The sequence below is a fragment of the Peromyscus leucopus genome, chromosome X, assembly GCF_004664715.2.
Source record: "Peromyscus leucopus breed LL Stock chromosome X, UCI_PerLeu_2.1, whole genome shotgun sequence".
NCBI classification, from domain to species: Eukaryota; Metazoa; Chordata; class Mammalia; order Rodentia; family Cricetidae; genus Peromyscus; species Peromyscus leucopus.
In genome coordinates this window covers 97011264-97038321 of record NC_051083.1, presented here as the reverse complement: position 1 = coordinate 97038321, position 27058 = coordinate 97011264, and the positions used below count along the sequence as shown (strand labels likewise).

Below are 27058 nucleotides of genomic sequence, written 5' to 3'. Positions count from 1 at the left end.
TTCTGTTTTGAGATGCTGGTAATGTGCTAAGAGTCTCATTTCTACCTTCACCTAAGTTGCTTGTGTTCTTTTGCCCCCAGAATGCAGAGTCATGAAAGGGAATCCATCTGCCACAGCTGGCCCAAAAGCTTCCCCAACACCTCAAAAGACATCAGCTAAGAGTCCAGGCCCAATGCGTCGCAGCAAGTCTCCAGCTGACTCAGGTAACGACCAAGACGGTGAGTGTTCTTTTCCTATTGTTCATGTTGACTTCATTTATGGAATCTGATACCCTCTGCATAAGATAAATGGCTTCCTCAAGGTTACCAGTGTCCCCAGGAAGATCAATTCTATCATTTCAGAGATATAAAAACAAATTTGTTTGGAGACAAACACATATGTTCCTCAGGAGCTGCCCACCTTGATTTTTGAGATAGGTCTCTCACTGAGATTTGGGGTTTGCTGATTGGGCTGGATGTCTAGCATGTGCCAGGAAACATTTGTCTATGCCTCTCCAGTGCTAATATTACAGGCATATGCACCACCACACTGGCATTTTAATATGTAACTATCTCCTTAGCCCCTGGGCCAAGGGACATAAAACAACAACAAGATTCTATGAAAGAATTATTATCTGTGGGCTGTCCTTTGTTAAACCTAAGCAGCCTTTCCTTAGTGTTTTGACCTTCCTGAGAGACTAATTCTGTTTAATAGAACTAACATGGATCATAATGCAAGCTTTCTATGTTGTGTGCTTTTTGAAAGTTGTATTATTAATCACACAAAATAATGAGTTTCATATGACATCATCACATGCATACTGATTAATTTAAATATTTAATGGTTACATTTAAAAATTAAAAAAACAGTTAATATAGATAAATTTTATTTACTAATCCATTCAAAGGTAATCATTTCAGCATTTGACCAATATAAGAAATTATTGAGATGCTTACCTTCTTTGAAACTGCTCTGTATTTTATACTTAATAAGCACTTCTGAAATCTGAAATCTGACTAGCCACATTTTAACATGACTAGTGACTATTCACTGTATTAAACAACATAAGAATCCATTATTTTGCCAAAACAGTTTCATCATCTCTGTTGTCCATCATAATGACACTATGAATTAAGTTACAAAAGGATAACTATCTAGGTTTTTTTTTTTTAAGTTGGAAACTGGAGGGGCAGTTCAGATTCTCAATGTCTTCCCAATGTCACACAACTCTTCAGTATCCAAAAAGCAGAATTCAGGATTCCTCTCAGCAGGCATTGGAGGCAGGGTGTGGGATTCCCAGTGTGTTGAATACAAAGATTTCTTTTGGATGGTCCTTGCTTCTCAGTGTCCTTCTCCCCGGCCCCACCTCCACATGAGGGGTGTGGGAAGGCCAAGGGATGTTGGGGGTGCTTTCTGGGTCATTATTTTATGTTGAATTGAACACAAAGGTAAGTTGGTGCCTTTGTTTCTAATGGTCTGCTCTGAACAGATTCCATTAATCCCTCTAATGTCACTCCAAAGTAGCTGATAGAGTTGGCAGGGCTTCAGGAAGATAAAAACTCCCCCAAGTTTTCACCTTCTGGAAGGAAACTCATTTGTTTTAAAATATTGCAGTGCTGACTACAGTTATAGTTCAGTGGTAGGCACTTGCCTAGCATAAGTGAAGACATAGGTTCCACCCACATATCTTGCAAGGTTGGGTAAATAAATGTGTTTTCCAACAGGGAAGACTCTTCTCCATTTTATTTACAGAATTCACAATGGTGTAATTTCTAGAACATGGTAGGAAATAGATTTCAAAATCATATTTCATCTTGTAAATCTACAGTATCTCATAATCTATGATTGTATTTGGCTTGAGAAATAGCCCAATGAACAAATCCCTGAAGAACTGTTTCTGGGCTCTCAGTTCTTGCTTCCTTGATGGATGAGTCTGGGAAGAGGAACAAAAGCATTTCTATTTAGCAGAAACAATTAACCAAAGCAATCCAGACACTGAAGCCAAGGACACTTTGGAATGGATGTGTGACAACCATAGGTCTGTCTTTTGGCTTTGTTCTGAAATGAGTCTTAGCTGGTCTGGGTCCACTTGGATAGCCTTCCAGAAAAAGTCTCTATGCAAATACAGAGGAAATGGAACATTTGACCAGAACGAAAGAAATTTTAGAGCATCTCAATATGAGAAAATGTGGAACTGACTGAACTGTGGGTTGAGATCTCTTCTCTGTAAGGCATTAAGGAGATAAAAAATATAAGACTGATAATAAATCACACAAAGATCACAGTGGGAGATTGTGAAATGGATTTTGTGAACAAATCCTGAAGCCATCATCCATAAAGGTGGGGAAGAGTAACATACTCTAAACACAACAAATCTTCTCAAATCTTTGTATCTTTGTTGATTCAAGAGATACTAGTAATCAGGAGAATCATGTGAGACCACATATTATAAAATGTTTTAAAAATAACCATAGAACAACTACTATTAATGGGGGGTGGTCTCTGGAGTTTTTGGTAGGCTGAGATTACTTTGAGTATTTCAGAATAGCATCATATCAAAAACAACAGGCTTAATTTTGAGTGTGTCTCAGTATTGGTATTCAATGGTCGAGCAGGTCAGGATGGAATGAGTGAGCATCAAAGTCAGTTTGGTATCTATTCATCCATAGTTAGAAGCAAAGCACACACCAAGAGACCCTTACTTTTCTTCACCATTCTGGTCAGGTGAACTTGAACTAAGGAAGTGTAATACAACTTGAATTACTCACTACCTAGACACCTCTTTAATCACTATACTTTGGACCACTTAGACACACCTTATGTGCAGCTACATACATTTTAGTCTTCAGGAATGTGTGCGTCCTCTAGACAAGGGAACATAAAACCTGGAAACTCAGCATCAACTCTGCATGGCTGGTGACACTGTCTCCTGTTTCTCTGACTATCCATGCTTGAAAGGAAACTCGTTTACTGTTCTTGGAAAACTAGGTAGGTCAACCTACTAACCTGACCAGCCATCCTGTTGGATCATGCCCTGTTCCATTTAGACAGGAAATACTGACGGGACCAAGGAACTAAAGATGAGTTCAGAGGCAAAGACAGAACTAACTACCCCCAAAGTCCTGTGAGACATGACCATGTGGGGTTGAGCTTGGCGGTTGTGCCGCACAGCTGAAGAGTGCCAACTAAAGGAGTTGACAGAGCACAAATATCATCTTCTCTGAAAGTTCTGTGACATGAGGGGAGCTATACCATGCTGGCCCCCTGTGTTCTGTTGTTTCGTGATATTGTGCAGGTGTCCAGCTGGTTTGCTTAGTTGAAAAAAAAAAAAACTCTTGTTAACTGCTTTCTAACTTGAACCAGATCAGACAGGTTAGTTGTTTTCTTGAAGATGTGCCCCAGCTCTGGCGGCTGCTCCTTCAGTCTTCTTGGCCCTTTCTTTCTTTTTTTTTTTTTTTTTCTGCCACCATTTTCCCTATTTCCCGTAGTCCCTGTGGGAAAAAAATTGTTAGAGGAAGAAATCCCAGGAGCATTTGTTTAAAAAAGGAAAGGTCTATGTCACAAAAATTGAAAACAAAGAGAGAAGAGTACACATAGGCTTTGGAATCCGTACACCCAAATCTTGGCTCTTCTTCCTCTCCATGGAGTAAATGTGTATGGGTCAGGGAGAGGGTTGATGGTTCTGTGGTTAACTCATCATAGACACCTAGTAAATGAATAATAATCTTATTTTTGAAAATATTGGTAAGGTAGCCAAAGAGGCTGAAATTAATGTGACACCCCTCATTGCAAAGGGGAAAAAAGGAATTCTCCTAAAAGAAGAAATGAAAGGATTTGGTCTATGTATAAAGCTAAGAGCAGTGAGACAGTTTCGTAATTCTGAAGAGGAATAGGAAAGACAAGAGTCAGTGAGGGAGAAGAGTCCCTTCCAAGGTGTTCTCCAATTACTAGAGAGCTAAGGAAGATAGCAAGGGAAAAGGAAGGTTATCAATCAGTGGTGCAACTTCCATTCACTCTCAAGAAAGGCAACATGATACTCTCCATAACAGTGGTTCTCAACCTACTGCTGTGACCCTTTAATACAGTCCCTCATATTGTAGTGACCCACAACCACAAAACTATTTCATTGCTATTTCATAACTGTCATTCTACTACTGTTGTGACCCCAAATGGTCACCACCCACAGGTTGAGAACCACTGTTCTTTAAGGACTTGCCAGTCCAAAAGCACACACCAAGTTCACCAGACCCTATCTACACTACATTCTGCTTCTTCTTTTGATATTTGTAAGAATTTGGTCTAGGATCCATACCAAATGGTATCATTTCCAAGTTTTTCTCATGGTCTGAAGACAAAACGTGTATGTAAATACATTTTTGATCTCTGCTTTAAGTACAGGGGTTCCTTCAGTTTGCCAATTCACATCTACAGGTTTCTCATTTCTGTGTCCATTTGCAAATTTCATCCCATCAGAATATTCTGAGACAATTATGGAGAATATTTTCCGTTCTTCAACAATGTAGGGCATGGCAGTTAAATTGTGAAAAACTGATGTCCATGCTTATAGAAGGCCAATGATAAAGGCTTTCATTTATGAATAACTTAAGATTGGTCCAGTATGGTAGAGATATGAAACAGTATATAACTCCTGTATATAATCATTTAAGCATCATATGCAGAGACTATAGAGAAAAGCACATATGAAGAGTATACTTGTGTATTGCCTCTGAAGTTATTGGTTGAAAAGAGTTTCTGAAGATAAAGAGAAAAAGATCTGGAAGTTGAAGAACCTGAATACTCAGATCTGTAGTCAGTCAATGAAAACTGACACAGCACATATTTGTGACTAACAGTTTTCCATGTTTTGGCAAGGCCACTGAGTTCATTCTCAGATAAATGTGAAAATAAAAGAGGATGATTTTAATGTTGGAGTAGAGTAGTCACCCTTCATAGTTGGGGGGACTAATGAATGTGAGGAAAGGGGAATGTGTAGAGTATATAGCAACCATATAGAATAAATGCCCAAACTTAATCCAGGAATGTCTGCACACATCTTGTTAGTGCTCAGATCTCAAGTTAGAGCATTTTGGGGGAGACTCTACTATGTCAGTTTACATAGATCTCTAGGATTGCTCCTTATTCTGGAAGCTTTGCCAGGTTCTTCTGGGAAAGCCTTTGGGCAATGTACATAGTCCACTAATTCTTTTAACTATTAACTCCTTCATTTCCTTCCTACAGAGAATAAGTGACTTGTTGCAGAACCTCAGACTCTTACCTTTCTTAGAGTATGTCATTTACTTGCCAAAAAGCAAAGTGGTACTTAAGCACTGAATTTTGGCACAAGTAACATCCTTTATTTGGAAGATGAGTTACAGGAGAAGTGAACACAATACTCTATACTTGTCTGCCATCTAAAACTCAAGCTACACCGTGGTCCCCTTTTCCCTTCCACGTTACCTTAGTTGGAGCTATAAGCACTAATTGGCTACTGCTATATTTTTTAAGTATATTTGCTTCTGCTCCGAACCCATCCTATCCCATTGTAGTCTCATTTCAGAGGCTGGAGCAAGTTTTAAATTTAAACTTGTTTGTATACATTTCAGTTTAAAATGCTCGTGAGACTTTCCTTTAGCAATCAAACCCAAACTTTTATTTTATGGACTGGAAAAAAAAAGCCTGGGACTACTGAATTACTTTCCCAGACTTTAAATTGCTGAAAAAATTCTGAGGTTCTGCTAAGTTGCTCACATTGGCCTTAAATTTGTAATCCTCCTGCCTCAGAGTCTCAAGTGCTGAGACTACAGGAGTATTCCACTACCCTAGATCCACCCTAAATGTCTTAGTGGGTCACACAAAAGACCCACCCAAATCTTGCTCACATCCTTAGTCTTCGGCTGTATTTGTTTGAACATCCCTTCTGTGACCCTCCCTGTGAGCCGTTGTGAGCTGCTTGCGTGGTGGAAACACACTGTATTCTTTCACACCTTCTTGTTGTCTGGTGCAACTCGAATGCCTAGAGCATGCTTCCTCCCCTCTGTGCTTAGGTAGTTTCTATTTATTTTCTTAAACATAGCTTTATTGATATGAACTAATTTAAAACCCACTGTAGATTATAGTTAGCTATAGAGTTTGCCACAGTTATCATGACTTAATGCCAGAATAACTGTGACTCCAAAACAAAGCTCCCAACCATTAGCAAAAACATCCCACTTCCTTCCACCTCTTCCCTCCTCTAGGCTCTGACAGGCACGAGTCTACCTTCAGTCTCTCGACATTTACCTCAACCAGATTCAGTTTTCAAAATGCTCAGGTGTTGCTTCTTGTTTACTTCCAAGGCTTCTTATTTCAAATTCCATCCTTTGGGCTCTAATAATATCCTGTGCAGGTCTTTATCCACATATGTACTTTACTTAACCCTTGCTTTCTTCCCCCCAGGAAGTAATGTATTTATTTCTCAAGTCCAAATATCTAATCTTTGCCTCTCTCATAGGTGGTGTTCCATGGCTATTGTCTAATGGTATGAATGACAGATAGGAAAGCTTCTTCAGGAGTAATGAAAGATAAACTGAATAAAGTCAGTCAGGGGGTTCCCACGTGGTCATTGTTCACCTCATTTGAGCATGAATAATCTCAGCAACCTCTACAATGGTGCACCTCTGTGCTTCTGTGTCTTCCACTGATGGGTGTGCTGTCAAAACTAGGGAAATGTTATCATAAGTGGTGGAGAGGAGGTATATATTCAGGGAATATCCATGATATAGAAGTTTAAGCCATATCTGTGGGACTAACCCCAATATTCTTAGACTATCTTTTTACTCTCTCCCTCTGTTTCACTCCACTAAGACACACCCCCCCGTTTTAATAACATACTTCAGAATATCTTTCTAGCAATATAGGTCCTATGATTAAAGAATATTTCAGCATGAGAAAGCAGAACATGTCATGGAAAACCATTTAATTATCACATTTTGATGTGACACCTTTCTTTTTTTCATATTAAAAGTGCTCATTAGCAGGAGGATGGAAAACAGCTTGAAATTGCAGTGGAATACTGAGATGTTAAAAACTCAGTCATCTCTTTTCTATCATGTTCGTGACTGGGGACAGATTGGGGTTGTACATTGATGTTGTTCACAATGGCTTAGAATTAATTTCTGTGTCTCTCTGCATTTTGCTCTGTCCTCAGTATTTAAATCTTTTATCTTTGTCTCCATTCCAGATCTTCCACTATTTTGCATTCTCTCTTCTGCTCCATTTTTGTCCATTCGAGCTTTTCTTTAAAATTTACTTTCTGCTGCGCCTCTAATTGATGTCATTCTGCTTTCTGACAGTTTCATTCCTTCTGTGGTTTCTTCTTTATGTTGTTTCCTGCTTCCTGTTTCTTCCCTGCTGTTGTTTTCACCCAGGACATGGTAGTAAAGGAAGAGCAGGTGAATAAGAAATGGTGGAGATCGATTGTGGGTCTGTTGTACATGAGTCTCATTCAACTGACTCCAAACTGAATATATCCTCGCCCAAAGTGCTCATATTTCTTCCCCTTAATGAAAGGCACATGCGTTCGCTGTATCTTATCTTTCTTACTGCAAAAATTAAGTCAAATAATGCTTTCTCAAACAGCCTCCCAGAGATGTAAGGATCAAACCTGGTGATTAAAATGAAAAAGTTTTGAAAGGAAATAGATCCCTGTTACTGAGAAGTACTGGACAGGGTGAGGGTTATGGATGCCTTGCCCTGTGCTGGACCACATTAACTGAGGATGGCAGTTCCTAGGGCATTTGAAGAATGTGTTCCTTTTCACTTTGGTTTAAGTCTATCAAATAGTTTGCTTGACTTTGTACCTTGTTTGAATGCTCGTAATGTCTTAGGAGGAGAAAGAAGCTGCTCTTTTATATATTGTTGGTTTTCATTCTTTCCCTTTCTCTTGCCTTGGGTTAGCAAATGGAACTTCCAGCAGTCAGCTGTCAACACCCAAATCGAAGCAGTCTCCTATCTCTACACCCACAAGCCCAGGAAGTCTGCGGAAGCACAAGGTATTATGTCTCTTATACCTTACTAAACCCCTTTGCACTCAGAGTTTCTTAAAAGACTGCATAGAGATTTGCTCACCCACTGTACTTCAACAGCACATTTTGAAGTCAGAACTCACCTTTGTTGACTACATTAAGTTGAAGTCCCAAGAATTCCAGCAGAGAACAAGCCTTGAGTCAGTTTTATCGATTTCTCTAACCCTCACTTTTAACATTTTTCAGTTACATTTTAGCATTTCATCCAAAGGGGTACCAAGATCTCAAATATTTATTCTGAAGTAACAATAGAAAGCAAACCACAGGCACATGCCCCACCAATTCCAAAATCTAGCAAAGGGGATGCTAAGGGTCCCTTATGTCAGTAGGCACCAGCCAGTGGATATAAAATAAATATAGTAGTTAAAAGTTGTACTGAGATGGGGCTGGAGAGATGGCTCAGTAGTTAAGAGTATGCACTGCTATTCTAGAGGACTAGGTTCAGTTCCCAGCACCCATACCACATGGTTCACAACTAATTCTAGTTCTGGGGGCTCTGATGCCCTCTTCTAGCCTGCACAAGTACTGCACACATGTGATGGACATGCTTATGCACAGACACAAACAGACATTACAATTTTTTAAAGGTTGCAGTGAGTTACTCTCTTCAGATTTGCAGGACATCAACAAACAAATGGAACCTAGTTTTACTGTGTGCATTCTTCATTACTAGGAAGATTCATGTGCAGTGTATGCAGAAAGCAAACAAATATTTTACCAATGGCCTTGGGCACCATTTTGAACTCTGAACTCTATATGTGTTCTGTGGTACAGGAAAGTACACACACACACACACACACACACACACACACACATGCATGCACACATAGTGTAACTTAAAAAAAATTTCATAGCATGCCACTATCTGATAAGTTTTGTCATTATCTTTCTTTACAGCATGCTTTTAGTTTCCTGTTTAATTTGTATACCCTTTTGCATGCCCTGTTTTTCATAATGCCCATTCCTTCCCTTTAATGACCCTTATATTTCTTGTATTGATCCTGACAAGAACCTTTGGATAATCCTTCTTGACCTACTGGATTTCAGAATATGCTCAACTGTCTCTGTAGTCTGTGTTACCGGGAGATTGTAAGATGGATTAAAAGCACTTTACAGTCAATTTTTGGTTACTTGCTATATGCAAAATTTGTCAATATATATTACAAGATGGAAACAACCTGTCTCCACTATTTCAGTGTCATGAAGATCCTCTAGACTACATTGCTTCTTAGTGTACCTTCACGCTATGCCTTTCTGCAACTACCTTCCTTTCTGGGAAGTGTGCTCTCCACCAGCACTTTCCATTGGCCTTTCCCAGAGTGCCAGATGCAGCTTGGGCTGCATTTTCTCTTCACACTTGTACTACTCAGCCTTTTGACTGTCGTGTAACCCAGTTCATTTAGGTTGAGGACCCATTCTTTGTAAAGCCTTCAGGTGAGTTTTGGCGTTATCAAATTTGTTTCTCCTGGTTGGATTTGTAGACAATTGTGACTTGTTTATTTCTTCACACAGTTCTGTAAACAAATTTAGTCATGGAAGAACTAGGCAAAGCTCATGCATGGCTGCATTGTCAGAGCTGGTACTGTTATTTTCCCTGTGGAGTTCTCAGTGTATTGTATTTTTAAGATTCATTTTTCTCAAGACAGAAAAACAAACACGGGTTAACAAATTATACCATATTTTTCTAGTTAAGTTTTCAAATTAAATATACATTTAGATTCTGATATAATATTACTTTAAAAATATTTTATACCTCATCAAACTTAAAGATGAATTGTAATAATAAAGACCCTGTATTCTTTTTATGCACATTTATCAGTAATTTCTGTTTTGCTCTAATTACCTTGTTTCCTGCGCTCTCTTTTTATTTCTGTTCATGTATAAGAACACATATAACCTTTACTTTTTGCCATTTGTCTGAGTCATTTGAGATTAAGTTGCAAGTAGCATGTTCTATTACACTGAAAAAATCCAATGTGTTTCCTAAGGACAAAAATGGTTTATAACCATGCCACAATTTTCAACGTCATGAAATTTAATCAACAAAGACACAAAACTGTTATAGTCTGTATTCTAATTTTACCAATTGCCTCAGTGACATTCTTTTTCTGGTCCAGGATCTAATCTAGGATCAAATATTACATTTATCTGGCTGTATTCTTTTAGTATATTTTGATCTGGAAAGGTTCCTGTGATTTTATCTTTCAGTACAGTACGTTCTAGAAATGAAGATGTACATCCCTTTCTGTGCATTTTATCAGGAAGCAATGGCCTCACATTTACATGGCCAAAAATGGAGATTGAGCTGATTTTTTAGAATAAGCTAAAAGCTGGTTGTGACCTTGATTTAGTTCTTCCAAATCTTTGGTCCGAGCTTTGCATCTGTCCTTTCACTCTGCTTGCTACCTGAGCCTTGGAATCACCAATCTCCCTGGGCAGTGGCCAGAGCAGATCTCATGTGAACTTCTGTCTAAGTAGACCTGAAAGGTGTGAGTCATGGTGGAGACAGGAAGCAGGTGGCCAAGGCAATCTCTTTCCTCCTATGCAATTGGAAACAATCTTGAAGTCTTAGCATCCCCTTGGTAACTTTTGATTGCTGTGCTGGGGCTCTAAGCTGTAATCAGATGCTTGGCTTCTCTTAGGCAGCTCATGGAGAATCCTCTTTAATGCAGCTGCAATGGGGTTAGCCAAAGTGCGCATACTCAAGTGCTGCAATATGGACACACAGTACATCTTAAGGTAGTTAATGAGAACAACATTTCATTTTATATTTCTATACTGCTTTAACCTTTCACAAGCCACGTTCCTGCTTATCCTTGAACTATCCCTGTGAAAGAGAAAAGACAGATAGATAGCCTTCCCATTTTACAGATGTGGGCAAAAGTTAAGAGATTAATGACAGCCTCAGTATGATTTAACAAATATTTATTGAAGAATGCTTTTGGAGCTAATATCTGGTAAAAAGATGTTTAAAAATACAGAAACATAGAAAAATTCTGATTTAATTAAAATGATTTTTAGATTAGTGATTTCACCCACAGTACTAAACTTGAAGAATTTTCTGCAATGTGGCAATGAAAATATATCAGACATAGTGCCTGAACATATAACTAACATCATTTAAATATACACTTACTTCTGTTTGCCATCCTAGCAAAGAAAGAGTTTGATGAACAAAGTAGGGGGTCTGATCCTGAGATCACAGGCACAATTAACTCGAATATATGTGGCTTTGGATAACATAAGGAAAAACACAAAACAGGGTGGGAAGGACATTTGATGGGGACCCAAGGAAGGTGGGAACTGGCAAAGACTTCACACAGGTGATGTTTAACTGGGTTCTTGGAGGCTAGATAAGCTTTGAAAAACCCAGTGAGGCAAACCAACACACAAGCTTTAAAACATCAGTAAGAGCAATGCTATCCCACCAAGAAAGCACAGGGTGTGTTGGAAAAACTAGCAAGCTTAACTAGAAGCTAGGTTTCCCCAAAGTCCTTCCTGATTTCTTTTGGACTATAAGCTCCTTGGACCAAAGACCAACTTTTTGTTTTCTCTAATGCACTAGTATTGCCAGCACAGCTGTATTTGTTACAAACATTTTGTTCTGTAGGGCTCCAAGGGACTAAGCAAATGAATTTCAGGTGCAAATTATTTGTATTGTTAAGCAATATGTGTGTTTCTGTATTTCTACATATCAATCAACAAAAACAGAATGCTGAGGTAATTACTTTTCCTGAACATTGTTCTTCCCTTACAAAAACCCCCAGGCTTTGAATATGAAATGAATTAATAGAAGTATGGAAGCAGTTCATACCTAGTTTATTCCTATGGATAATTTCTATGGCCGAAATCTTTCCTCTTTCTAAGTCACAGAAATTGCAAGTAGAGTTTTCACAATTCTACCCCTTAGCCTCTCCTCATTTCTTTTGAGGTAAGGTCTGCAACAATAATCTAGTATAATTATTTCCACCAACAAAGCAAACAATTATAATTAGATAACACTTAAATATAAAAGATAAAGCTAGCTAAAAACAATCAAGAATGCCAGACAATATGCATTTAGCACGAAATCAAGAATTGAATACTGAGCAAAAGAGACAAGACAGGAAAGAGTGAGATACCTGATATAATTCCTATTTACCAGTAATTACTTTAAATATTAGTAGATTAAATATTAATAGATTAATCACAGGCTCAAATTAAAAGCCTGTGATTTTCAGAATAGTTATTTTGAAGGCATGACCCATCTTTATGCTGTCTAAAACAGAAGCAACAGAGACTGAAAGTTATAAATATGCTGTGAGTAGAAACACAGGAAAAAGCTATGAAGGAAATGGGAAGATATAGATCAAAAGATATAAAGTAGTAGATAAATTGGATCAATAACTATGCAGCTCTAACATACAAAGTATACTGTAACTAAAAGCTATGATGGCAATACAAATATTAGAAAACTATTAAACTTGAAGCAAATTTGTTACTAGGGAAAAATAAAATTTCTGATGGTGAAAGGAAGGGCCAATGCTTCCAGAAAATGTATTTATAAATACATGTAGACCCCTTAAGAACATTGCATCACTATATGTGAAACAGAATGTGATGGAATTAAAATAGGTACCCCAACTGTATTAACTGAAAATTACAATACCTCAAATTGAATAATGAATATAATCGAGATAGAAGGCCAATACGTAAGTCCTTAGGGTCTTGGGAAGGACTACAAGATATTTCTTTGTCCTAGTTCTAAAATCTTATAAACTATGAGCCCAATAACTGCATTTTGTTTTTTTCAATTGTGTTAAAAGGCAAGACATGAGATGGATACTGAAAGGCAGTGATATTTCTCAGGAAATACATATAGCCCGTGAATAATATAAAGGCCATTGGATACTTTTACCCCACTGAAGCCCTGGGCTTCAACATTCAGCTCAACATTCAATTGTTTAATTGCTATCTTAATACAATCTATATTAAGACCAGCTTTCTTTAAATTCTGTCTAAACTTTTTGCTACAGGGTAGCACCATTTCTTTCCCCCTCTTTTGGCCTCTTATAAACATACCAATTATGTCTTTATACACAAAATGTCCATCAACACATTGTTGTAATTACCAGATCATACAGTTGTCATTTGAATAAACCAGACACAGAAAGAAAACGATTCCATGATCTCACTTATGTGTGGAATTGTTTTAAAGAAAAAAAAAAACAAATATCTAGAGATGGAGAACAGAACAGAGGTTACCAGAGGGACTAGAGTGGTGGAGAAAATGGGACGTGCATATCATCATATCATCAGATATAACATAATAGACAAGCTATATGAACAAATGTACGAATCGCATCTACAAAGTGGCTGAGTTTAATAAAACTACTATGAAGGAAGTTTATTTAGTTGCCCTTCTTATACAAGAAAAGAACTGTATGATTCCATAGATATTTGCTTCTCTATAATAACTATTTTCATTATTTATATGTATCTCATAATCTCATGTTGTAAAAGTCAAATATGTATGATAAAATATAAATACATTTTCAATCAACATTGAAAGAAAAGAATTATAAAATTTAGTGTATACAGTCTCTGGAATGTATTTGCAAAGTTGCCCTGTTGATTTTTTTTATTAGTGGATCTGAATTATTATCATAGCTCCTTGAGTGACTGTCTTTAATATTTGTTGTAGGACAAGTATGCCAGTGGTGAATTCTGTGTTCATGTTTGGTTGGGGATGCCTGCTTTTATTTCTTATAGTAAAAATTTGAATTCGAAAGGATTTTCTGAAATGTTTTGAGTAAGATTTGTTGCTGATGGTCTATGTGAATGTTGGGTCATGATTTCAACAATCTATCAGGTGGTTGATGACTGTACTTTAGCCTTTAATTGCTGCTTGCACCAGGCTTCAAAGTCATCTGGGGCTGACAGATTAGGACCACCTTGGGTTTTTACTGAGCATGCACTCAGTCACCAACGTGTAGCTCGCCACTTGAAATCCAAGGAATATATGTTAGAGAGTTTCAAAGTTCTCCATGGACTGCTAATTTTTACAGCTTTTCCTCGTAGGGTTTTTAGACATTTTTTTTACCCCTAGATACACTCACACTTTATGGAAAACCATTATTTTTGAGACAGATCAGGCAGCCCTCAAACTCAGGAATATCTCTGTCTACCTCTGCCTCTCAAGTGCTGGGGTTAATGGCATATAGCATGACACAAAGCCTGGCTATGAAATAATTTTTAAACAATTGTATTGATTAATGCTTCATGAAAATGCTGACTGTAGCAAGTGTTCTATCTGAATCAATTCAAATAAAGGAGAACTCTGTGAGAAAGTGTTTCCAGAAGGCTCCTACTCAGGTCAACATGACAGTTCTTAGGAAATAAGACATTGCTGATTCTCCCAACACAACTGTGTTACTCAATGGCTCTTAGGTTGCAGTTTTGATGAATATTGGGGTTTGCTGGTTTTCAAAGATACTGTGGAGTTTGGCAGAGGGAAAATGAAAGCAGAGCAAGCCAGGACACCAAAAATCTTAGTAGTCTTATTTAAACCCAGTCATTTTTCTCGAATAAATGCTTCTTGTTTTGTTATAAGCCTTTCATTCATTTCCAGAGTTCTGAAAAAGTTCATTTTGAGAGTGTTATAATATTTACAAAGGATCAAAATTTCAGAGCCCCACGACACACTTCTGTGAGTTTGCATCTCAAAGATGCTTTTGTCCGTGAGCAATTTTCACTGGAGGCATGGGCTTGAGAACTAAACCCAGTTACAGATTCAGTTCTACTGTCCATTGCTTTGCTTCAGTCCAATTTTGTAAGGGGTTTTTGTACTTCTATTGCTTCCTCCACATTGTAATTCTTACATGCACACACCCACAATCAAATGAGAACATATCAACCTGCAGGACATTAACTTCTAGGGGAAGTTGAATAAGAAACATATTGATATAATACGGGGCTACCTCTTCCTACACTTTTAAAGCTCCTTGTGGATGTATTAATCATTTTAAAGTAAAAACTAGAAAAATGCTATTTCAAACAACTAAAACCACTTCAAATCTCAAGGTACCGAGTACAGGAGAGTTAACTTTGTGTCTTCTCTTCTTATAGGACTTGTACCTGCCGCTGTCATTGGATGACTCCGATTCACTTGGCGACTCCATGTGAAAGATGATAGGCTATATAAAAACCTATCATTATAGCAGAATACTTTCGCTCAAGTGACCAACAAGGCTATTGGTGCTTAAACATTTTTGTTGTTGTTGTTGTTGCTGTTGTTTTTCAAAACACTCTGTAGTACATAGGGTTTATTTTCTTGTGACTTCTCCTCTGGGCCACTAATTCACAATTACCAATTATGAGAAATAGATTGATAACCATCCTTTTGAGTGACTTTCCAGAACTGCCAAATGTGCTAGTCCATGACCTTTCTACTGAATGTTTAGGGGCCTTTGTATTTCCCCCACTCAATTTCTTCAGATAGCAGTCTTTCTTATGTGGAAGACTGTTTACATACATATCACTTAAAATGTTTGTGTGTGGGGGAAACATTCATATGCAGATCTGAACGAGAAAAACCTAAGTGTCCCTTGCCTCTGTATCTTCAAAATGCTGGAGGATCTCAGGAGGGTGGCAAGTCAGATCCTTGGCCTGGCTCTTTGCTCTTAATTGAGCCTCCAGTGTATTGTCTAGCACTAATCCTGTCTGTCAAGGAGGAGAAACACCAGCTACTTATAATGTGACACCATGTGCTTAGGGCTGTTGTATAGGGCTAGCTGAAAGAGATGAGGCAGAATTGGGTGGAAAACTGCCCAAATTTCAGTAGGATTTATAAAGCACAGTGGATTCCTAGTCAACTCCTCTATTGGGGAAATTTGGAATCAATAATTAATTGATGAGTTTGGGCAAGTGATGTCACATATATGGTTCCTCCAGGAGGCTTTCCAACAAAGTTAGTACATGAACAGTATGGTATCCATCTAGCTCTGTTCTATTGAATGCCTTGTAAACAACCAACCTTACAAACACTGTGAGATTTTGTTTTCAGGTCTGACACCTTTTGGTCGCTTTTTATAGCAAGAAACCATATCCTTTTTATAAAAACTCAAGTCTGTATTTCAGGAGCTAAACTCTTCAGGCTCCTTTTTTATAAACTGGTGATTTTTTTCCTTTGTCTAAAAAACACAAGCAGAAAATGTACTAAAAAAATGCAGAAGAATACTGTAGTTTAGAGATCATGCTCTCACTGCCAAACAGAAAACTCCAGGAGAAAACACAATGACTAGAGGCCAATTCAATAGAATCAGTCTTTTGATACCTTTTTAACAGTTACACTTACAGTAATAATTTCAATGTGGACCAGACATCCTAATTATATTTTAAATGAAATGTTATGGCATATTTTAAGTAACTCTTTTTTATCGATAATCCTAATATTTCATACTGAAGATACAGAGACGTTTCACGTGTCTTTAACATTAGAAAGGATTTCTCTTTATTACAGATTAATCACTTGAAATAACTCTCAGTCTTTGAGGTTTATAACACTGATTTTTGTCTGTAATCATAGCCCATAATAGCCAAGACAACTAAATTTAGGTGAAAGCCATGCATGCCAAGTCTGTGTTTGATTTTAATAGATAGGAAGATTTCCTTTATTTCTTTGTAATGGTTTGTTCAGTTAGTTTGAACGATGCATCGTTCAAAGCCATGATGTTTGGCTTCTGACTGATATGCAGTAGTCCCTCCATTCTAAGTAGAATGAGTGTGGGGTTCCTGTGTGTGTGTGTGTGTGTGTGTGTGTGTGTGTGTGTATAGGCTGCTTCATAATTAGGAAATAGTGCAGGACAACTCAACATGGATTGATGGTGACTTGGTGGCATTGCTGATGTGCAGGGGAAAAATAGGATGGGAGGGTAGCTAGAGAGCCCCTTGAGAATTTTCAGATGTCCTTAATTACAAGATTACAAGAAACATTGTTTTTCTTTGGTTCAGGAGAAGTGAGATGATGGGAGTCCTGGTTTCTGGTTAAACTGGCCATTGAAGAACCCAAAATGATGAGGTTCTGCTCTTGCCCTTCCTTTATTTGTATACCCACATGAAATGATTAAGAAGCCCATTTGGCTTAGCCTCCATTTCTTTCTAGAAGCTCAGTGTGTTCTTAGTGCCTCCCAGAACATTTGAGTTAATTAGGGCAAATTCATTATTGGGGATGGATAGAAATTATGGTGGGAGGTCTATTTTTAATCTCTGGGCCAGGTCCTCCAACACACTCTATGTCGGTCTTTCAGCAGATTGCTTGTAGTCCCATCTTCATTTAAGATGAGAACATGAAGATCCAGACAGCTTAATGAGCTACTAGCAGAGAAAATTCAAAGTTCCTCATGCCCAGGCTTCTCAATAGTTCTCAAAGTATTTTCTTACTTGTGGCATATACACCACTAGAAAATACTATGAACATATTTTCTTTAGAATGTTCTTGGAACGGACACTCTTCTATAATAACAGTGCCCTTTCTGTCCATCTTTGAACTAACTACAAGGAAACCTTTTACAAATATTTTTCATTTATAGGCAGGCACATATACATGTAAGAAAACATTTTGTTTTTACAGCTACTTCATGTGGCAGGGCTTGGTATACTTCAAAACTCAAGTCTCCAATAACTTCATTTAAAATTGGCTCATATTCAAGTAATTTTTTTTCAGAACTGGGCTCATCTATCTCCCTTATTCATTTCCAGTTTTATCACTTTACACCCATTGTGTTGAGCATGCACGGTCAGCAAGCATTTGCCACTGCTTCCCATAATGTCTCCCTTTCTATCACACACATGCACACACACACACACACACACACACACACACACACACACACTCCATGTTGCTTGTTCCTACCTCCTGACTTTTCTTCCCCGCAGAAATAGAAATAGAGGCAAAAAGGGAAATGTATATATAGGGGCTGGGTTGACAACTAACTTCATAAGTAGTAGTGATTAGAATTAGTGAGAGAAAAGCTTTTTTTCTCATAACTGTTTTGGAAAGGATAGCCATTAGCATGACTGCTGTGTGTCCTTACGGACTTAGTATTAGCCTAGAATGAATCATAGCATTTTCTAGCTGGAAGCAAGCTGAAGATCACATCATCTGCTCCAAATTCTTCATTTTCTTAAGGCCAAGAAACAGAGAAAGAAGTAAAGTAATTTCACTCCAAGGTCGCACAGCTGCCTGTTGGCAGTGTTGGGATTAGAACCTACACCTCTTGGCTCTTATTCCTGGGTCTTTTCTAACTAGCCAGTATTGTCTTCTGTGAGGCTCCCAAAAATTCTTTCCCAGGGTCATGTTGCATCCTGGATCCATATGCTACTTTGTTGACCTCAGCAAGAAATCCACTCAGCAACCTAATCTGGTCCTTTCTCCTCACATTCTCATTGTTTCATCCACAGGGATTGCAGATAGCCCCAAAGAGAGTGAGGACCAGAGGGTTGATGCCCCACCTTCCAAATACCCCCCTATCTCCTGCTCTGTCTAAGTGGAATGGAAAAATGATTGCTTTTCTCCTTATCAACTTCCTTCACTGTCATTTCACACTCATTATTTCTCCCAGGATAAGGGAGTTGTTTCTATTTCCAGAGCAGAGAAAATAAGAAATGTAGAGCAATAGCTTTGTTTATTCTGATTTTCTGAGATGACTTTTTTTTATCATTTCAAAAACTAGCCTCACTAGCATTTTTACTAACAACAATTTCTTTAAAACATGGTAGTGAGCCACACTAGAGAAAGATAGTCCTCAGTCTCAATGTCCCCATAGCCATGCTACTCGGGTGCAAATTTTCAAGTATAAGCAAGTAGTTTTGTCACTAAATTGTCCCCTGACGACCATTAAATATTGGTTCTTTGTACTTGTCCCAAAATAGCACAGAGTAACCTTACACATTATATTATATTCTAGCTCTTTGTATAGTCTATTTTTGTGGCTTTCCACGACAGAAATTAGGACAACATGATCTGTATGTGTGGGTTTCTTTGCAGCAAGGCTCTTTGGGAACTAATTAAAATTAATTGAGCTCTAAAAGACCTCTTAACTAGATATACCCAAGTTCAGGAACTCTTTTCTCCTCCTCTCCAGTTGGGAGTGACCAAGGAATCCTAAAGTGGGTGTGTAGCTTCTATATCCTGGATACTTCTTAGAATCATCCAGCCCAAGTTTAAGGCAAGTAACACAGTGCTTGTTTTATATAAAATTGTGTGTCCATTCCCAGTCTCTTCAATATTCTAGGTCGAGATTCCATCATTCCCTCTCACATTTGCTTCCAGATGGGTTTCCCTTTTAGAAAACAAAGGAGTAATACAAACCCTTTGGATGGGAGAAGTAGCATGTCCATATGTCCCAAATGAGCTTCTGCAATGATGAGAATATTTCAAGAGACTAGGCTGCCTAAGGAACAACTCTGCTAAGAGACCTCTCTAGCAGAAGCTCCATGACAATGTAGCTTTACTGACTTTCTTCACCATGGTCTAGTTTACTATGGAAATAAAGGGCACTGGATATTTCTCTTTTCTTTCTTTTTTAAACTGGTGGTTGGAGCTTGTTCTTGGCAACAGAAGTCAATTGGACCTATATCTAGGCCTCATTTATATATTGCCTTCACTATATTAAGAGGTTTAGCTTCTAGGCTCAAACTGGTTTCCTGTGAGGGTCAGGGTTGGGACTTGAGAGATAGCTCAGCATTTTAGACCACTGGCTACTCTACCAGAGGACCCAGGTTAAATTTCCAGCACCCACCTGGCAGCTCACAACTGTCTGTAACTCCAGTTCCAGGGGATCAGACATGCATACATGCAGGCAGAACACCAATGCACATAGAATATTTTTTTTAAAAAGGTCAGGGGTGTCTTAGAGTTCATATAAGGGTGTAGTAGAGTCTATAGTCCTATGATTTAGACTTCAAGCTCTGAGAGAATAAAGGATGAGTATTGGCCTGGCCATTTGAAACATGTCAGAGGTCATCTAAGACCTCTTTTGTAACAATAGAACCCTGAAAATGCTAAGGCTCCTGGATTTCTTTCCTAGTCTGGAATTTAGAAGCTGCCATGTTTCTGCATCTGCCCTACTGAAAACACACAAGTAGTACCACTCACAGTTCTGAGAATCATGCAGATTTCCTGTTCTTTAAAAGCATGGCCACCTGGAGCAAGGAGAGGTCACTGACTTTTCGTGCTTCCTTTTTGGTTAGAGAGGCATCTCCCTTGGGGACAAAATGGAGTTTCCTTGGACATCACACCAAAGGCCTCATTTATTCTTTCCATCTAGCCTCTTAGTATTGCTTTGCATATCTCCTCTTTAAGGACTGATGCAGAGATCATACTTTGGCCAAGCTGCTGTGAGGTTGACTATCATTTGGGAATTGAAGTGTTTCTTGGTTTACTGGTGTCAAAATCTTCTGGAATTAGAGGTGTTTTTCCCCCTATCTGGGGTATTTGGAGCTAGGGTAGTAGAGAATTCTCATGGGAAAGTAAGGCGCTTTCCTGCTTGGGTTAGAAGGGCAGGTGAGTTGGAAAAGATCAAATAGAACACAGAAGTCAGAAAAGAAAATCGGGTAAACAAAAGCAAAGACCTGAAAGCATTGAAATTTCTCATTTCTGGACAATAACTCAAGGGAATAAGTGGCTTTTTGTCATTCTACTTGCTGTTTCCTTTCCCCATCTCGCTGACTCAGTTTAAACTCTGCTATCAATCTCTCATTACATAGTGGAAAAAACACCCTTCCTTTGACTTACACAGTCCTTCCCCTTCTTTTGGAATCCTTTGCTTCTCCCCTGCCTCACCACTGGGTATATGCTTCTTCTTAGCTTGTAAGTTTTGCCTTGGGATAGAAGAGAAATGGTTTTCAGTCTCAAAAATTTCAGGTCCTACCCTATTAAGCCACAAGTAGGTTGGTGGAAATCAACATGATTCTGGCCCTTTCTTCTTTTCTGTTTTAGTCTCAGCAGATCTTTTCGAGCATCATTCTTACAGCTCGTGGATGTTTAGGTCCTTACCTTCTAAGCAAGCATTGTACAGAACACTTTGTGCTTCTTTTTTAGTCTGCCATTTCGTGCAACAGTGTAGTGTGCTCAGATAAATAATCAGCTGAACAGGAAAAAAAATCCACCCATCCATTCAAATTGGCTAGATAGTCTTAGTTGATTTCATTTAATTTGCTCATAGTTTTAAATAGCTGCAAAATAATATCACGAGAGACCACAGGTAATTGTTCCTGTCATTTGGTTAGGTTGAATGGGGAGGGGAAGCAGGAACAATTGGTTCAAACTTTTCCCACTACTCATTAAGCTCTCTGTTATAACATTATGATCTGTTTCTGCCTGTTGAATTGTTTCAGCTAAACTGGTAGGCAATTGAGTTTAATTTAAGCCAAAAGACTACAGAAGAAACTGCTTAGTTGAAATGCATTTGTCCTTCTGATAATAGATTCACCTAAACCTTTTCCTTTTAACACCAACTGCTCATGATCCATCACAGGCTTTCCTTGTGTGAGTAATTAGTGGACTTAAAAAGCCCACTAATTAATTCAACAGAGGGCGCAACCCTGGGAGTGTCACTGCTTGGCAATAACATATTCATTGCCCAATTTTTCAGTGACTTTTCTTTCTAAATTCTCTTAAAGAGGTTTGAGAAAGTAAGAGGTTATGCTAAAATACATGCAGTGTTTGGTAGTGTATTATATTGCAGCATTAAACCAACAACCCCTTATGACTTGTACACATCTAATGCATGGTTTGAGACTGGAGTTTGCATTTTTCATGTGCAGTAAATTATTTAAAATGTTTTTGGTCACCTTTTTGTGCCATTAAACTTGTACAGAAAATGCTTTTATGGCCATTTTCAAAGGGGGAAAGTTTGAAATGGAAACAGCCCACCCTTTCTGCCCTATAGCTGTAGTTAGACTTATGTAACTGTAGCAGAACAGCTGTAATTGGTGGTTGTAGTGTTAGAGGTGTTAGCTTGCTAGTGACTACCTTTGGAGAGTAAATGCATGGTCTTGTACATCACATTTCTTAAATAACTCATTTTAACCCCTGAAAAGAATAGATTATCCCATGTGGCCCTCTTCCCTCTCTCCATTCCCTGCTCCCAGGTATCTTACAATTAACTGTAAATAACTGATTTAGGGGCCAAGAATTCTTGCCAAGTAAACTCAGCAAAGAGCAAATAAACCAAGATTGGGGGAAGGGTTGAGAAGAATTTTACAACAATTTATCAGAAGTTATTGACCATTTCTCAAGGAATGGCATGGTGATAAAAGACTCACCTGTCTTTTACATAAAAATCAGGAAAATTGGGAGTGTGTTTGACTGCCAGTTTACATTACAGAATTGAATTAATTCTCGGAATCACACAACTCAAAGATGTCCCTGATATCTGCGTTAGTTTTGAAGTATCTGGAGACATCAGACCAATAATTATTGGGGAAGAAGAAAAGCAAAACAGAGACATACAACAGATATATAGGGGTTTCAGCTACCCCTCAGTCAGCAAAGGCAAGGACATGATGTGTTTAGATGTATTGCTGTCTTTTTCCCTGATAACACAGCACACTCTTGGACTGTGGTGATGCAAAGGCAGTGTTTCAAGAAGACACTCTCTTTTTGGTTTACTGGTCTCTCTTGGACTGGTATGGTAGGCAAGGCCCATGTAAGCTGGTTAGAGCAGACCCTTTATATCTCCTGTGACTGTTAATCTCCCCCACCATAATTTGATGAGGGCTCTTTGGTTTGAGGACTTCAAGGTTGCCTAGGGAAGTTCCCCATGTGTGTGAGGTGTTGTGAACTGTGAACACTGTGCATATGCAGTGTTCAATGCTGGGCAGCCAAAGAGCTGTTCTTGCAATCTTTTTTGGCTCTCGAGCTCTGTTCTCCATCACATTCTCATTTCTGTATACATTTGCAAGATGTGTGTAATGTCATTTTCCAAAAATAAAATTTGATTTCAATATTTCTGGCTGACATTCTCTTTTTTCAATCATCGAACCAATGATCATGTAACCACAAAATGTCCGAGCTGGAAGGAAAGTTAGACATTAGATTGTTCAACCCCTTAATTTTATAGATGAGGAAGTTGAGAATCAATGTACGATGGAAATACCATAATTAACAGCACAGCATGTCTGCAGCGTATAAGGTCTTGGATCTCTATAGTTGAGCAGGAATCAAATCTCTTTTGGTATATAAAATATTTTGGCTAAGGTAAGTGTGTGACACCAAATAAGAGGCAATTTCTCTTACTGTGCTTTCAGACAGTGCAGAAAGACTTCACAGTTCTTGAAAATACCTTTACTGTTCATCAGAAGGTTACTGGCACGGCCACTTGGGGAAGGAACACATAGATGTTGAATTCATAAATCTCGGGTTCATTCTTGGGCATAAATTATTAACTTTTTACATCCGATCTTAGCTAGGCTTGGGAAGAAGTTGATGATAAGTGTGGGAGAAAATAGCACACAGAGAATAGGCTGAGATCTCAGGATCACTTTGATCAACACAGTTCTGTGGCTAACCATAAAGTGTCTGCCTAGTCTTTGTGGAAGAAACATCCCTAGGCACTCTCCAGGACTGAGAGGATTAGGAATTCCTCCTCCAAGTAGTATTTAATGAGTCCCATGAACAGCAATCTGGTGGAGACAAAGTAGAGCAAGATGGAGCTTCTTAGTATTCCTTATTCAAATAAAAGTTAGGTGTAGATTTACTATGTCTCTTTAAATAAAAATTTCTTTAGAAGTGCATTGGTCTCCGGTGGAAAGAGAAAAATCAGTTAAGTACTGTGTGCGTGTATGTGTTTCATAGAAGCAATGTATTCAATTTAAAGGACTATATTTAGTTTTGAAACCATATCCTTTTCATATTTTAAGTACTGAAAATGTTCTTTTTGCAAAACGTGGGCAGGGAAGTAAATAGGTATTTGTTTTCAACATCCCAATCAAATAAAATTTAAGGGCTTCAAGTCTGTGGCAAATACTGGTTTAGCCTAAAAGAATGAAGAATTGTAGAAATGGGTGTGGTTGAGTTCTAAAAGTCAGGTATTTGGTATTTAAAGGGAGATTTTTCTAAGACCACCCAATCTCATCCCATCTGTCTCCTCCTTTTTCATCCTCTACTCTACCTCATACTGAGGAACTGCTCACCAACACTACTTAAGAAGTGTGAGGGTGATGCTCAGCCTTAGGCCCCTCTCTTCAGAGACTGAATCAGGAGCTCTGAGAATAGAACCTTGTGATTCTGGGTGAACTAGTCCCAAGAGGGTTCTGAAGCCCTCCCTCATTTGGCAACCCCTGCTCTGGTGAATTCTATTTCCTCTAAGATGTAGCTAGAATGTATGATCCCACGAGCCATTTGGGTTCAGTGTTGGCATCTCTACCTAAAAATCAGATGAAAGAGAAATTCACAGAATTTCTCAGAAAATTTCCATAGTCATAGTTTTTTTTTTTTTTAGAGAAATATGGTTTGTAAAATTCAAGACAAAACTTACATAAATAAAGAGTAGTTCTTCCAGCTATTGTAAGGAGTCAAGATGGGGACCTGAGATGAAGACCAGAGGTGTGGTAGACTAGTGGTGATTATAGAACTGTGGATGTAGAAGTGTCAGAAATTGGTGAGCCATTGGAATGTGGAAGAAATGGGAAAGAGAGAGGAAAAAGCGAAAGCCTAGGCTTGATCAATTCATCCTGAATCCTCCCTTTCCCCTGAGTTTCCTCTGTTCTAGACAGCTCAGTAGTCTCTCACATACCTCCTCCCCGGACTTCAGCCCTGGCGCTTCAATGCTCCTTCACACTTCACTCTTGCTGACACAGTCTATCCTTCTTTCCTTGCCTAGAAAAATACCCTCTGAATGCCCTTCCACATTTCTCCACCTGTCTAAATGGCACATGTAGCCAAAACCTACCAGCAACGGAACTTAAGGCATATTTATAAGAAAAACAAACCCAAACATGGAGAAAAACTGGCAAATTTCTATCCTGAACTTTCCAGGGCAGGCCTGATCTTATGTAATTTTCCTCCTTTTCCAAATAAAGGTGATTTGTTAAACATATAACTAAATATGATTTTGTTTTTATACATTTCTAAAAAAGAATTTCCATAAATACACTCACAAATTGGAAAACATCCCTTGTCAGGCCACACATGTGCACTGAGAGTTTGGAAAGCAGTATTCCTTTAGGAGAGAAGTTTCCTTGTCAAGTGTCTATATTCCCCCATCTCTGTGATGTACACTATGACACTAAGAAAGGCTTTCAGGTGGTTTGATTATATCAAACCTGACCACCTCAAGGAGACAGCCTTGAGTAAGAAAGTGATTTATTTCTCCTTGAAACACGCAGGCTGTTGATTTTCTCCAACTGAAAAGAGTTGGCTTAAATTGTTGTAATCCTCTCTTTTCCCTGCCTGTGTTCCCCTGAATAGTTCTAAGAATCCTCTGATGGACTGAGAGAGGGGTGAGTCCCACGTTTCTGAATTAAGGGCCATGACCTTCCCCATTCTGAAGTGAACCAATGTGTATAGAATTGCATACTGTCAAAGGTGGACAGGGCTTTATAAACCATTCGTCCAATGTTTTCTTAAGTTTCTTGGGGGGAAATTACATGGAGGAGTTATAACAAAGACCAGCTCCAGGATCCTGTCTCAATCCACCTTCATTACACTGTTCAGAAGGCTGGGAAGCTGTAGAGAGCAAAAGAGCTTCAGTGGATAGTTCACCTGTGAATTGTTTGGCAAGGACTTCCTAAACTTTGCTGTGGACATCTCGTGAAAATGTAAAGCCTGATTTAGATATTGTGGGGAAATCGAGTTCTGCACTTCTCATGAGCTACTGATTAATTTTCTAAGCTTCTAGTCCATAGGCTGCACTTTCAGTAGCAAAATACTAAGATCAAGGCACATTTTGTTTAGAAAAGGAAGAAATGGAGGTCTAAGGAATAAAAATAATATATTCATGTTCAAACACAGTTAGAGGCAGAGATGTCTAACACTGAGGACTCCTGACTCCTGAACCAGTGCTTGTTCCTTATGACCAGGCTGCCCATCATCAACAGGCCTGAAAAGCAGCCTAGCTGAAATGGCACTGTTTCCAATCAAAGGCTAATTGGGAAAATGATGTTTCCTGAAAGAGAAGCAGCCCTGGCTTGTCTCAGTAATGAGTGGGTACACTGGCAGGAAAAAGACAAAGGGTGGGGGAAGGGACAGAATTTATGGCTCACTTTAATTGAAGAAATGAGCCAAAGTCTCCTGACAAAGAGCTGGGGGTGGGGGACAGGGAGGAATTATGGTTATACAATGTCCTCCTACATCATTTGGGGAGGGAGAAACACACACACACACACACACACACACACACACACACACGCACGCACGCACGCACGCACGCACGCACACGCGAAAGCCTTGTGGAACTTCCGTGATGGAGGTGCTGCAAGAAGCTGAGAACCCCCGAAGAGTGTTGGAGTACTGTGACGAAGGCTGGTAGATATAAGCTTTAGTATAATAAAACATTAATGATTAAAAATGAGCTACGAATTACTCTGACTAGAATAAATCTTTACTTTAATGGTTCCCTTCAAACACAGGCTTCACTCAGGAGGTGAAACTTGAGACGAGGCTTAAATAAGTTGAAGTGTGTTAGGCAAAGGGCGAGGTGGAACATTTCTGACAGAAATACTCTTATGAGCACAGACAAAGAGGTCTGATCTATTTCTAACATGTTTGGAGATCAGAACGGCCTTCAGTGGGGTAGACCAGGCTGAGATATGCAGTGCAGGAGCGGGTGAGTAGTTGGAAACCATTTTGGGAAGGTCAACTGGGAAATCATTCCCTTAAAAATATGCAGAAAAAAATGCCAGCCCCTAGGCTCTAGAGGGTATAAGACACGGTCACGCACAGCATAGAGTTCCAAATATTTCTAAACAGACATTAACCATGGTACATTGTGTCAAGTGCTGTGACAGAATGAAGCACAACATGGCAGATGAGT

General features: G+C 38.8%; 1 protein-coding gene across 9 annotated transcripts in view; it reads left to right on the top strand.

Moving 5' to 3' along the window:
- Dcx (doublecortin) overlaps window positions 1-17999 on the top strand; it is an 85415-nt gene extending 67416 nt beyond the window's left edge. For 5 of the 9 annotated variants that reach the window (XM_037199148.1, XM_037199146.1, XM_028876932.2 and 2 more), the window contains exons 5-6: window positions 81-218; window positions 7915-8857. In XM_037199148.1, the coding sequence (XP_037055043.1) occupies window positions 81-218; window positions 7915-8288 (512 nt within the window). In that variant the 3' untranslated portion in view covers window positions 8289-8857. Of the gene's footprint in view, window positions 1-80; window positions 219-7914; window positions 8858-15149 lie in introns of those variants that run through there. The other 4 variants (XM_037199151.1, XM_037199150.1, XM_037199149.1 and 1 more) reach the window with 4 other exon arrangements.
- Window positions 18000-27058: the final 9059 nt, after the last annotated feature.